General features: G+C 42.0%; 1 protein-coding gene across 1 annotated transcript in view; it reads right to left on the reverse strand.

Moving 5' to 3' along the window:
* SYNJ2 (synaptojanin 2) overlaps positions 1–15,440 on the reverse strand; it is a 573,751-nt gene that overhangs the window by 478,392 nt on the left and 79,919 nt on the right. Inside the window, exon 2 of the mRNA XM_073671522.1 lies at positions 3,053–3,139. Within this exon, the coding sequence (XP_073527623.1) occupies positions 3,053–3,139 (87 nt within the window). The remainder of the gene's footprint in view (positions 1–3,052; positions 3,140–15,440) is intronic.

Below are 15,440 nucleotides of genomic sequence, written 5' to 3' on the forward strand. Positions count from 1 at the left end.
CAAAGGCAACGTGATTTCACAAGTAACATCCTCCACAGGCCAATAACCAGGGTCCATGCTCATTCCCATTTAGAATGCCAAACCTTTCCTAAATTATAATTTTAAGGACTTGATCCACCTTGCGATGCAGTCGGACGAGTGCAATGCAATAAAAAAATCGGATTATGGTGATTATGAACATTATGGTGCAGCTCAGATCTGCGATTATTTTCTCATGCCGATTAAGCATGCGAAAACAATCGCAGCACACTACGAGTGCATCCATTAATCTGATCACATGCACACATATAAGTCTATCGCACTGCACTCAGATATCACCCGAGTGCAGTGCGATTGCCACCGACGCTGGCAAAAGATTAGATGGAGAAATTACTTTCTCCGTCTCCTCCACAGCTGTGCTGTGATCCTTTCTGTGCGAGAGAATAGGAGCACAGAGCGTTGACACTCCGCTCACACTCGCAGCAGAGCAGGAGCCGAGTGTCATTAGCATATCATATCGGATGTGATTCGCTGGTGGGACTCCGGCCTTACTCAAATTTCTGCTAGATTTTTATAACACAGTCCCTTTCTTTTCTTTTTACTCACAAGTTATAGACATTACTTCGATACAGTTGGTTATCATATGAATATGCAATACAAACACTAATCATACTGTTGGAGACATCTCTTGGAAAACTACTACGATCATATACTGGCATCTTCACATTTGTTAAAAGGGAATCTGTCACTTTGAGAAATGCCATTTACCTGCAGATATTAGATTCATCTACAGGTAAATAGTGTTTAAACCATTTTAGCAAACTTGCAGGATCAGCAGCTACAGGGATAAAATGAAGTTTAAATTCTCCCTTCAGCTGCTAGCTTCCAGTCATAAGGGCGGTACAGAGAGCAGATACAGTCACCGTGCTGTAATAACTCCTTGCCACTTTGCAAATCAGCCCCTCAGAGTGGTGTGCAGCATATGTGTGCAAGCTGTCAATCAAAGTGCCAGGTAGTGATTACAGCGCGCTCATAGTAAAGTGAGTGGTGACTGTAACAGCTCATTGCACCACCCCATGACTGAAAGTGAGCAGCTACATGGAGAATATAACTTCATTCTCTCATTGTAGCCACTGATCCAGAAAGCCGGCTACACAGGGTGTAAAAGCTTTTCACCTGCAGATTACCCCTATGCATGCAGGTAATTAGGGTTTCGCAAGGTTCCCTTAAGGCTGTGTGCCCACGATGCGTTTTTTAAGTGTTTCCGCAGCGGCAAAAACACTGCAGAAACGCTTAAAAAACGCTTGGTAGAAGGTCTGGCATGTTCCCCAATGATAATCCGCATGTGCTGTGCACATACTGCGGAAATTTCCACTGCGGATTATCATTGCGGAAAAATCCACAGCACTACCAATTATTTTGCGAAAGTGCTGCATTTTCGCCGCCATTGACTTGCATTGGAACGCATGGATTACGCATCACAGGATATGTACATGAGGATTCCATGCGTTTCAATGTGCGGATGGTACCCGGGTGTGGAGGACAGGAGACTCTCCTCCGGACCCAGATACCATAGTACCTGTGAAAAAAAAAGAATAAAATAAAAAATAAATATTATATTTACCTTCTGATGGTCTCCGCTGCGCTTGTCCTCCCTAATCGGCAGATCGCGGTGGACTGAAGGACCTGCGCTGACGTCATAGTCATGTGACGGCAGGTCCTTCAGTGAACCGCGAGCTGCTGGCAAAGGAAAACGGAGCGAAGCAAGACTGCGGGGGCCATCAGAAGGTAAGTATGATATTTATTTATTTTTTACCATTCTTTACGGTCACACTATATATATATATATATATATCTATCCCAGTTGCATGGATTAATATAATGTGACCAAGTTGTCAAGCACTTTCCAAGTGATGCTAAAATCGCTTGACAACCCGCATGCGGAAATGCATGTGAAGAACGCTTGACAAATGCTTCTACCTGGCAGGAAAACGCATGTACAATCCGCATGTACAATCCGCATGCGGAAATGCAAGTGAAGAACGCTTCACATCCGCTTGTCCCTGGCAGGAAAACGCATGTACAATCCGCATGTACAATCTGCATGCGTTTTTTTCTGCCAGGGAGATGCAGAACCACGCAGGAAAAATCCGGAGCATTTCTGCATCGTGGGCACACAGCCTTAGGAAGTTTAGTTCCACTGCAGTCAAGCTGTAAAGCACATTTCATGATTATAGTTTGCACATGTTTAAATTCATCATCTTTAATCAATAGGGGTATTAATATTAGAAAATCATAAAGGGCCCCGTACAGGACATTTTCCATACATTTAATATCTAAATTCAACATAACAAAAATTGTTTCTCAGTAATGGGTAAATCCAGTTTGTTTTTTCATCAGGCAGACTCCTCTGAATATGTAGACGCAAACATTACATCTTCAGAATATGTACATTTTATAAACTGAATATGAATTCATCACATCCTCATCACTCAAACACACATTAAACAAAACAATTACCATAAAAGTCGGAATTTTTTTTTGTTTTTTCATTTTCTTTAATCATTATCTTTACTTAGTTCTCAGGTTGCTTAATGATGTAACAGATACATAAAGAAAAAGTGGATAAAGTCTCCAGTAAAAATTCATTCTCACTTTATATATTTTAATATTTTGCACAAATAAAGGTCCATGATAGCGTAGATGCAATCTCGACACATTTCTGGCTTACGCCCTTAGTCAGTGATCTAAGGGCGTAAGTCAGAAAAGTGTCAAGATTGCATCTACGCTATCATGGACCTTTATATATTTTAATATTTTGCACAAATAAAGTGAGAATTAATTTTTACTGGAGACTTTTCCCACTTTTTCTTTATGTATACTGGCAGAGAGTCACGGCATTGTGGGTCTGAGCCCAGAAGATATGATGGATGGACAGCAGGATGGATTAAATACATGGTGAGGCATATATTGTGTTGTTTTGATGTAACACATAGAATTTACCTAAAAATGCTTGCAGATATCATATATCTGCTGCTAACAAACACCTCTGTTAGAAAAAAAACAGAATTACCTGATTTCAACTGAAGCACGCCTAGGCATCCATATGCTTCCTGGAGTCTCTCATACTGCCCTTTAATTGTTTCCTTTTCGTCAGGTGCTTAAAAGAAATAAAAACACTTTTACAATGAATAGAAAATATTAGAAGTTATAGTAGGAAAGGATTTTATGGTGGCTGTGCTTTCAGTACTGTAAAAAGTTGTTTTTGTTAGTTAACCTTTTATGAATTATGCAGGAGTGGGCTCAATGACCAATGACAGTGCCAGGGAAGCATGCATAGGTTAATGAATTGGAATATACAGCATAAAATGGTTAGATGAGTAAATGTGCTAGCCTTCTCAATTATTTCCATCACTCAGGTGTAACACAAGTTAGATCTTATTGCATGGTGCAATGTTCACTTAACTGCGATATATTTCTGCTGTAACAGGGTCCTGATGCACAATAACGTGGAAACAGGATATGAAGTCATTGCAAAACATTCATTGCTTAATATTTATCACACTGGAAATGAAGTATTACCATGAATACACAAAAGGCTTGTACGAGCAATAAACATTTAAAGGGAATCTGGGACGTAACTAACCTATTAATATGGGCACTGACGCGCCTGCACAGAAGATCACGGAATACACTAGGCTGTGATCGTCTGCACAGAAGCCGGAGAGTCACGGAGACTCCTAGAAAAGAGGATTGTGGAAGGATTTAAACGCGCAAGCGCGAGATTACAGCGCTGCAACAGGACACTGACGTGCGGGTGAGGGGGTACTATGATAATAAAGATAGGAGGAGGGAATTAATTATGGGCCCCACGCCTGGTGCAATCATTACCATAAAGTCATAATATATGATTTCAAAACATAAACTACGGTATTAACATGAGGCATACAGGTATGAATAGATTTACATTTCTATCACCCAGGGGGTGACAGATTCCCTTAAATAAAACAAGTTATATTAGAAATAGGTTTCCTCTAATAATACTTGACCAAGTTTACAGTTCATAAAGTAATACAATGCGGATAATTACCACATGTAAGAAATAAATAAAATTGTATATAATTGGCTTTAAGTTTTTTATGAATACATACACACAGTGAGCATGTTTCAGAGCGGATTCACGCATAAATCGGAGACCAGCTCCTGCAGTCTAAACATTTAACTGTGAAGTATTGCAGTATTGGAATATTGTTTAATATTAATCCTTTTTAGGAAAGGACATTTTTTGTGCTTTCATTTTTCCTCTCCATCTTTCAAGAGCCATAACTTTTTTTTATTTTTTTAACAGACAGGTGAGGATTTATTTTTGCAAGAAGATTTGTACAATGGCACCATTCAGCTCACCTAATAATGTACTGAAAAATGGGGAAAAATTCAAAGTGTGATGAAATAGTGACAAAATTTCATTCCGCCATTTTTTTTAGGTTTAGTTTTTACAGCATTCACTATGCTGTAAAAATGACCCGGAAACATGATTGTCTACATCAGTCTGATAACGGTAATAGAAAACATGCAGCAATTTTGTTTCCTATTTAACGCCATAGTGACAGAGCCAATTTTGACCTTAATGACCAGGCCAATTTTTTTAATTCTGACCCGTGTCACTTCATGTGGTAATACCTCTGGAACGCTTCAACGGATCCCCCTGATTCCGAGAATGTTTTTTTGTGACATATTGTACTTCACGATAGTAGTAAAATTTGTTTGATACGACTTGCGTTTATTTGTGAAAATATCAGAGATTTGGCAAAAATTTTACAATTTTCATATTTTGAATTCTAATGCCTTTTAAACCACAGAGTTATGTCACACAAAATGTTTAATAAATAACATTTGCCACATGTCTACTTTACATCAACACAATTTGTGACAGATGATTCTTTTTTGTTAGGAAGTTATAAGGGTTAAAAGTTGACCAGGGATTTCTAATTTTTCCAACAAAATTTACAAAACCATTTTTTTTTAGGGACCTCATCACATTTGAAGTCACATTGGGGGCCAATATGACAGAAAATACCCAAAAGTGTCACAATTCTAAAAACTGCACCCCTCAAAACCACATTCAAGAAGTTTATTAACCCTTCAGGTGCTTCACGGGAAGGAAACAATGAATATTTTACTTTTTTTTCACAAAAATTATACTTTAGCCCCAATTTTTTTTTATTTTCACAATGGTAATGACAATACACCATATGTGGGGTAAAACTACTGTTTGGGTGCATGGCAGGGCCTGGAAGGGAAGAAGCACAGTTTGACTTTTTGAATGCAAACATGGCTGGAATTAAGCACGGATGCCATCTCACGGAGAGCCCCTAATATGCCTAAACAGTAGAACCCCCCCACAAGTGACCCCAACTTTGGAAACCCCTCAACAAAAAGTATCTAGATGTGTGGTGAGCACCTTGAACCCCTAGGTGCTTTACAGAAGTTCATAATATAGAGCCGTGAAAATAAAATAATCACATTGTTCGCACAAAAATGTACTTTTAGCCCCAATTTTTTTATTTTCACAAGGGTAACAAGAGAAAATGGACCCCAAAATTTGATGTGCAATTGCTCCAGAGTATGGTGATACACCGTATGTAGGGGAAAACTATTGTTTGGGCGCACAGCAGGGCTCGGAAAGGAAGGAATGACGTTTTGGAACGCAATCTTTGATGTAATGGCCTGCGAGCGTCATGTCATGGAGAGCCCCTGTTGCCCCTCAACAATGGAAACCCCCCACAAGTGATCCCATTTTGGAAACTAAACCCCTCAAGGATTTTATCCAGGGGTATAGTGAGCATTTTGAACCCACAGGTACTGCACAGAATTTGATAACATTAAGTCGTCATATGGAAATTTTTCATTTTTTTCATGAAAAAAAGTTGTTTTAGCCCCAAATTTGTAATGTTCGCAATGGATAATAGGAGAAAAGGAACCCCATAATTTGTTACACAACTTCTTCCGAATGCGATGATACCCCATATGTGGTCAAAAACTTCTGTTGGGCTAAGAAAGCAGAAAGCTAAGAAAGCAGGGCTAAGAAAGGAAAGAGTGGTATTTGTCTGGAATAAATTGTGAACGCCATGTCACAAATGGAGAGCCCCTGAAATGCGAAAACAGCAGAACCCCCCCCCCCCACAAGTGACCACATTTTGGAAACTAGACCCCTAAAGGAATCCGTCTAGGGTTGTACTGAGCATTTTTAACCTACAGGTGATTCACAAAACTTTATAATATTTAGATATGAGAACAAAAAAATATATTTTTCCCACTAAAATACTGTTTTTGAGGGGCTATATATGACCCACAGCAAAAGAGGAGAGAAGGAGTCAGTAGACCGGAAGGAGGCCGCATCCAAAATGTCACCGGAGCTGAACAACACCACCCTCAGCAGGGCAACTGAGGCAGCGGCAAAGCTGGGAAAATACGCCCGCATTCCACCTGAGCAGGTATCCTCGGATGATTGCAGTGATGGAAATTGCCTTGGCCCAGATCTGGACGTGAGGTTAGAGCCTGGGATCAAGCACATCACAAGCAAGATGACTGCTGATGGCCACTCACAGCAGCCTGGAGGCGTCGTGCAGGCTATTCCCGAAAGGAGAATGGAGGAAGGTGATGCGGATGCAGAGACACTGCTACCTGAACCCACAATAGATGTTCTATCTGCAGTAAAAACAGGCAACTCTACTGCGATAACATTAGGCACGCAGATGAAAGTCATGAAAACCGACATATCCTGTATAAAGCAAGATCTACGTGGGATTAATGAGAGAGTGGGTGAGCTGGAGGGAAGAGTGAGTTACACAGAGGATAAACCTTCTCCCCTGTCCCATTACCCGGGTAAGGCAGTGCATAATATCTCATTACTGATAAATAAGGTAGATAATTTGGAGAACAGATCACGTAGGAATAATTTGTGCCTGGTGGGAGTTCCAGTAAAGGCAGAAGGAAGAAATCGTGAGCCATATTTTGAAACATGGCTGCAAAAATTCTGGGGGAGAATGTGCTCTTCGCGTTCTTCACAATAGAGAGCACAGGGTTCCAACTCGGTTACCCAACCAGGGGCACCCCCACATCCGGTACTTATCCGATTCCTGCATTTTAAAGACAGAGATTCTGTCCTTCGGAGGGCCAGGGCCCTTAAAGATGTCGCTATAGATGGCAGCAGGATCTCTATTTTCCCTGACTTCTCAATGGAGGTGCAAAAAAAAGGAAGGACAATTTCAAGACATCAAAAAAATGGCTGAGAAATCTGCAGATACCATACTCCATGATGTTTCCTGCCAGATTACGTGTTGTTGCCAATGGAAATATACACCTGTTTGATTCTCCTGATGCTGCACTTATCCGGCTTGACACAAATGAGAAGATTGTGTACAGGGGAGACACTTGATCCTTATATTTTTCACATTGAAATAAGGAACATATTACTAATGCTAGTAGCGGAGTGCATCTCAGAGCATTCCTGTTAGGCTATGTGCGCACGTTCAGGATTTGAAGCAGAAATTTCCTGAGCATTTCTGCATCTCCTTGGCAGGAAAAATGCTGTGGAAAAACTGGGCGGTTTTGTCGCATTTTTTTTATGCGTTTTTTAAGCATTTTTGTACATCAATGAATGCTTATTGGAGCTAAATAAAGTTTAGCCATTGGATTACCCTCAGAACTGAGGTAAGTACAGTGGGCACGTAAAGCATTCAGACCCCTTTAATTTTTTCACTCTTTGTTTCATTGCAGCCATTTGGTAAACTCTAAAAACTTCATTTTTTTCTCATTAATGTACACTCTGCACCCCATCTTGACTGAAAAAAACAGAAATGTAGAATTTTGCAAATTTATTAAAAAAGAAAAACTGAAATATCAGATGGTCATAAGTATTCAGACCCTTTGCTTAGTATTGAGTAGAAGCACCTTTTTGAGCTAGTACAGCCATGAGTCTTCTTGGGAATGATGCACCAAGTTTTTCACACCTGGATTTGGGGATCCTCTGCCATTCTCCCTTTCAGATCCTCTCCAGTTCCATCAGGTTAGATGGTGAACGTTGGTGGACAGCCATTTTCAGGTCTCTCCAGAGATGCCCAATTGGGTTTAGGTCAGGGCTCTGGCTGGGCCAGTCAAGAGTAGTCACAGAGTTGTTCTGAAGCCACTCCTTTGTTATTTTAGCTGTGTGCTTAGGGTCATTGCCCTGTTGGAAGGTGAACCTTTGGCCAAGTCTGAGGTCCAGAGCACTCTGGAAGAGATTTTCATCCAGGATATCACTGTACTTGGCCGCATTCATGTTTCCTTCAATTGCAACCAGTCGTCCTATCCCTGCAGCTGAAAAACACCCCCGTAACATGATGCTGCCACCACCATGTTTCACTGTTGGGATTGTACTGGACAGGTGATGAGAAGTGCCTGGTTTTCTCCACACATACCACTTAGAATTATCACCAAAAAGTTCTATCTTCAACTCATCAGACCAGAGAATCTTATTTCTCATAGTCTGGGAGTCCTTCATGTGTTTTTGAGCAAACTCTATGCGGGTTTTCATATGTCTTGCACTGAGGAGAGGCTTCCGTCAGGCCACTCTGCCATAATGGCCCGTCTGGCGGAGGGCTGCATTGATAGTTGACTTTGTGGAACTTTCTCCCATCTCCCTACTGCATCTCTGGAGCTCAGCCACAGTGATCTTGGGTTTCTTCTTTACCTCTCTAACCAAGGCTCTTCTCCCAAGATTGCGCAGTTTGACTGGACGGCCAGGTCTAGGAATTCTTCTGGTGGTCCCAAACTTCTTCCATTTAAGGATTATGGAGGCCACTGTGCTCTTAGGAACCTTAAGAATGCAGAAATTCTTTTGTAACCTTGGCCAGATCTGTGCCTTGCCACAATTCTGTCTCTGTGCTCCTTGGGCAGTTCCTTTGAGCTCATGATTCTCATTTGGCCTGACATGCATTGTGAGCTGTGAGGTCTTATATAGACAGGTGTGTGCCTTTCCAAATCAAGTCCTATCAGTTTATTTAAACACAGCTGGACTCCAATGAAGCAGTAGAACCATCTCAAGGAGGATCACAAGGAAATGGACAGCATGTGACTTAAATATGAGTATCTGAGCAAAGGGTCTGAATACTTATGACCATGTGATTTTTCAGTTTTTTTTTTTTAATAAATTTGCAAAAATTTCTACATTCCTGTTTTTTTTCCAGTCAAGATGGGGTGTACTTTAATGAGAAAAAAATGAACTTTTTAGAATTTACCAAATGGCTGCAATGAAACAAAAAATGTAAAGGGGTCTGAATACTTTCCGCATCCACTGTATATTGGTTAATTTAAATGATTAACCCCTTTACAGCCTGTGCCGTATTAGTAAACACCGGCAGTAACCCCACGGTTCAGTGAGGGCTCCGGCGCTGAGCACGCACTGAACCGGGCACATGTCAGCTGATTCTTACAGCTGACATGTGCCCGCAACAGCAGCGGGTGGAATCGCGATCCACCCGCGGCTGTTAACATGTTAAATGCCGCTGTCAATCTCTGACAGCGGCATTTAACATCGCCGCGCCGGAAGTGCGTCACTTACCCCGCCCATCGGTGACCCCGTCACGTGATCGCGGGTCACTGATGGGTGGGCATGACAACCCTGGGTCTGCAGCAGACTCCAGTGGTTGCCATGAGCTGGTCGCTATGAGCGCCACCTAGTGGTCGGCGCTCATAGCACAGGACCATTTCTGCTACATACAGGTGATTGCTACATACAGGTGATTAGCCAGAGGTGATCAGACAAGTGCTGCTTCTAGTCTCCTATGGAGACTATAGAAGCAAGTAAAAGGTGAAATTTTTTTAAAAAAAAAATTAAAAAAATATAAAAGTTTAAGTCACCCCCCTTTCACCCCATTCAAAATAAAATAATAATAATAAAAAAAACAAACACATACACATTTGGTATCGCCGCGTTCAGAATTGCCCGATCGATCAATATAAAAAAAGAATTAATCTGATCGGTAAACTGCGTAACGAGAAAAAAATTCTTGATACCGTGTATCTTCAACAGGCTGCAGGTTCTTAGCAGAAAGCCACATTCAGCGATGAAGACCACAATCAAAAGACCATGAACCTAAGATGGCCGTTAGTTAAATATGAATTTAGTAAGTGTAACCTAAAGGTGCGTCCTTCACCCTCTCCCACTACATGGTTCCACCTTACTTTTGGTTCCCCCCCCCCCCCCATCTCCTCTATCCCGGCTGGGGCAGCACTATGGTGCCTTAAAGCCCCCCCTCAGGACAGGATTGGTGTAGTGTTGAATGGATGGCTGAGTCGTGAGAGGTGCTCCATCCTTACCTCGGAGAGGAGATTCCACACCTCGGTCTGAGGTGCAGTACCCCTGTGGCGACTGAACCCTCAGGGGCGCCACATGAAGCCCAGGTTAGTAATGGAGGGCGTTTACAAGACGCCCCCATTACTAGCGGCGTAGTAAAGTGATCGCCAGAATACACGGCCAGAATAAATTATTTAAATGAAATAAAAAACACACAGTTTTAAAAAAATATATATTATTCTCTCAGTCTCGATCTTATGAAAAAAGTAAAATAACAACCAACCATATCCCTCACTTGTCCGCCGTCACTACGCAGTCCGCCATTACCGACAACGATTGTCCCTCGGCGATCCGAGTCACTTCTACAGCGTGGGAATTGCCGCCTCCGGGTGGCATTATCCCCTTATTCCAGATTGCCGTTTTAAAACACGGAGGGTGAATAAAGCCTTTTAACAACAGCCAATTTAATGCATATAGGGTGTCGTTAAGGGGTTAAGTGATGGAAAAAAATTCTGAATATTGTAAATAAAGAATTTGGGGGGGGGCTTTGTGTAGACATTTTCCAAGACCCATAACATTTTAGTTTTTCTATTGATAGGACTGAGTGTACATAAGATTCTTTGATTGCTTATTACTACATTTTTTGGAGGGGAATTAGGTGACCAAAAAAACATTTCTAACGTTTTGATTTTTTTTCCTCTTTATGGTTGTGAAGGAAATATATAAAATTGTAGACACATGATATTAATAGCAGTAGAGATACATTTAGTTGACAAAAGGACAAACTGGATTTACCAGTACTCCAAGAACAAAGGGGCTTTCGCTGGATGTGTAAACAGTGCACCTTAGCTCCAAGACTCTAAGGTTCAAACAGCTTGGAAACCCAAACCCAGGGTCAAACATATAAAAGCTGGGTTGCACAAAAGAAAAATTGCTCACATGTGGAAATCAGTGTCTGCTGATTGTGATTCATACTTAATTTCTCCTTCCCTCAAACAAACAGAAGATAACTGTAGATGGAAACGTTTAGGTATTTCTGTTTCTCCCTTTTTATTTTATAACTGTTTTGCATATGTGTGTCATTTTATTTTTACCTTTATGTATCTTTTCTTGTAAGCACTGTATTTTTATACTAAAGTTCAAAATCTTTATTAAGTTTGATCTTTGAAAGGCTATGGGTACTTTAGAGCATACAGAGAGTGTGTGACCTTTTTTTGATTGTCAGACAGTAGCATATTTCGGGGATTCATCACCCCACGTGTTTGATGAGTGGTGGCAGCATGTTGTGTATCGTATCCATATTGTATATAGTCTATGTTGGGGATGAGATTTATGCTCACTTTTTAGCATGTAACAGTGGATTAGTGCTGGACTGAGTGAGAAGAGATAAATTAACCCTTGCAGGCGCACTCGTCACGTGCTGAGAATTGTGCATGTAGGGCCGCCATTATTGCCCTTACTGGCGTATGGGACCCAATGAGGAGGGGGGCCCCCCTCACCGGGCCCCAGGGGCAAGAGTCGGTCGCTCGCTTACTAACTGAACTAGCATCCTCGGACGCACGTTCAGTTGAACTCTATTGCAGTGCAGAACCCATTTCCTGCACAACAATAGGAGCCGCCAGCCAATCAGAGGCCAGCAGCTGACATCAGCGTGCATGTCGCTGGCATATGACGTCACTGTCATGCGCTGGCGAGACCACGCCTCAAATGGTTTAGGAAGAGGACAACACTGGACAGCGGCCAGGTAAGGAGAAACATTTTTATTTTTGGTACTGAATCCGCAATATTGGGAGACATATGGGGGGCCAGGATGAGAGGACATATGGGGGGGGCATGATGGAAACATGTGGGGCCAGGATGAGTGGACATATAGGGGGGCATGATGGAGACATGTGGGGCAGGATGAGAGGACATATGGGGGCTGTGAGGGCAGGAGTTATTTCTCTGTCCTGACCCAATATTGTCCTGTGATCAGATAAGAGGGTCTTAGGAATGTTTGTCTCTATGGCATGATGAGAGGACATACAGGTGCATCTCACTAAATTAGAATATCATCAAAAAGTTAATTTATTTCAATTCTTCAATACAAAAAGTGAAACTTATATTATATAGAGTTACTACAAACAGAGTGATCTATTTCAAGTGTTTATTTCTGTTAATGTTGATGATTATGGCTTACAGCCAATGAAAACACAAAAGTGATCGCCTCCATGCCACGCCGCATTGATGCAGTAACTGATGCAAAAGGAGCCCCGACCAAGTATTGAGTGCATTTACTGAACATACATTTCAGTAGGCCAACATTTCTGATTTTAAAAACATTTTTCAAGCTGGTGTTATAAAGTATTCTAATTTACTGAGATAATGACTTTTGTGTCTTCATTGGCTGTAAGCCATAATCATCAACATTAATAGAAATAAACACTTGAAATAGATCTCTCTGTTTGTAATGACTCTATATAATATATGAGTTTCACTTTTTGTATTGAAAAACTGAAATACATTTTTTGATGATATTCTAACTTAGTGAGATGCACCTGGGGCTGGATGGAGACACGTGGGGCCAGGATGAGAGGACATGTGGGGAGGCAGAATAGGAGGACGTATGGGAGCAGAATGGAAGGACATATGGGAGCAGGATGGAGATACATGGGGCCAGGAATGAGACATATGGGGGACGTCATTACAGGAAGGTGTCAGGATGTAGGACATTATTACTGTAGCTGTTAATTAAGGGATATTATTACTGCTGTGATGTATTTTATTTTTGAGGATACTATTTTCAGTGGCGGGGGAGGGATCCTGTTACTGTGCAGGGCGGCACTGTAGCTTTTTTCCTTCATCTGGCGTCTTGTATTAGTTGGGGAAAAATTGGGGAATGTGCTCTAGATAACTGTTATTTTCTGCAGAGATGAGTCCTGGCTGGAAGAAGCGAAGCAAAAATGAATACCTTCAACTAGAGATGTCACTGGTAAGTCAGTGTGTTACTTGTACACTTACACTATATAGCATATACAGAGCTCCTGTGTATAATGTTACTGGTGATCACTGTATTACCTGTACACTATACACAGAGCTCCTGTGTATAATGTCACTGGGGATCACTGTATTACCTGTACACTATACACAGAGCTCCTGTGTATAATGTCACTGGGGATCACTGTATTACCTGTACACTTACACTATACACTGTATACTATTTACAGATCTCCTGTGTAGTGATGCGTGAACGTGCTTGGATAAGGGGTTATCCGAGCATGCTCGGGTGCTAACAGAGTATCTTTGGTGTGCACCAAAAATAGGTTTGCGTCGCCGCAGATGCATGTCTCGCGGCTGTTCGACAGCCGCAACACATGCATGGATTGTCTTTTTGGGTTCTGATGAAATATTCACTATTAAAACTCACATAACATGTCACACCAAAGGAATAATATATTGCATACAATGCCCCTGTCAGAAAATCTGTGTAGGGAGAACAAAGCGTGCATTGAGTGTAAGAATGAAAGAAAATCTTTACAATGTCAAACGACAGCTTATTGGACATCCATTGTCTTACAACTACAAAACAGCACATAGTGATCAATTGACAGGGAGTCAATTTTGGGGTATAGAATATGTTAGAGAACACTGGAGAGGGGGAAGTTTCATTCATAATATGTCAAGAAAAGAAAGTAAATGGATTTTTCATTAAATACATTGAGACCATACGGTTTCAACAGCGAAATTGAACTATTTGCCTTATACTGCATTTTTCGGACTATAGGATGCACTTTTGTTCCCCCAAATTTGGGGGTAAAAGGAGGATGCGTCTTATAGTTCGAATGTGGCTGTTATAGTGCTTAATGTGCTGTGGGAGGCGGTGGCAGTGATGGAGCAGGGTCGCACGGCACACACAGAGCTGTGGAGTCGGTAAGCCAAACCTCCGACTCCTCAATTTCCATGACACCGACTCCACGACTCCGACTCCCTCATACATGGCTCATGTTTAAGTGATAAATTTACTGCAGCACAGATTCATCTCAGCTAAAAGACTAGACCCTTAGATCAGGAATAGGACAGACATTTATAGGACATTTCATAACTTTCCCAAATTCTTATAAAATATTCCCCACAAACTGCAATGAACTACAGTATCCAATTTATTATATACAGTATTTTAGGAGTTTGAGTCGGTCCATTTTATACCGACTCCACCAAAATGGACACAGACTCCTACTCCACGACCACAGCAGACCTGCCATGAATTCACTACGGCCGCGCTAGACAGGAGGAAGTGGGCGGTCTCCTGTCCAGATCACGTGCTGCAGTGACGTTACAAAGAGGCAGGGCCTGGGGGAAACTGCGCGTTGTGCTGTTCTGTGTTGCTCCGGCCCTGCCTCTTTGTAATGTCACCGTAGCACGTGATCTGAACGGGAGACCGCCCACTTCCTCCTGTCTAACACGGCTTTAGTGAAGTCATGGTGGCGCCGTTGTTGCCTGCTGTGTGATCCCTCTCCCTGCCGCTCCATCGCCGCCGCTGCCTCCCCACACCACAGTAAGCATTGTAACAGCTGCATTCCCTGTAGTTTAAGTTAAAAAAGCACATATGGTAAAACACTGTATGACTGTGGTAAACTAACTCCCAGCATGCAATAGGAGCTGCAGGACATGCTAGGAGTTATAGTTCTCCTCAAAGGCAACCACTTGACATAAATGGTACCTATGGGATTTTAAAGAAGACATACCGTACGTGGCTGAAGTCATACAGCCAGTATCTGACACACGTTGCCTATGGATTGGGCAGCATGTATCAGATGCTGGCTGTATGACTTCAAACACATATGTTTTTTGGAGGTTCAAAGAAAAACATACGCTACGATACTTTAAAAGCCACACGGACTGAGCCGCACTGGAGACCATTTGGACAGGTGGGTCCCCAGTGGCTTCTCCCCATCTGCTCCCATTGAGTGCCAATTTTCTTCCTGCGTGCATGTACAGGAAGAGACTTGCCAGTCATTGACAGCAGGAGAGGAGAAGACAAAGTACGGTGCGTTTTCCTCTGCCGCAGGATTTCAGAGTGAAACATACCATATCTGCCTTAGGTGGTACATCCAGTGTCTGATACATGCTGCTTGTGGATCAGGCA

The sequence above is a fragment of the Phyllobates terribilis genome, unplaced genomic scaffold (assembly GCF_046119375.1).
Source record: "Phyllobates terribilis strain yellow unplaced genomic scaffold, ASM4611937v1 Scaffold_3__8_contigs__length_932513732, whole genome shotgun sequence".
Taxonomy (NCBI): domain Eukaryota; kingdom Metazoa; phylum Chordata; class Amphibia; order Anura; family Dendrobatidae; genus Phyllobates; species Phyllobates terribilis.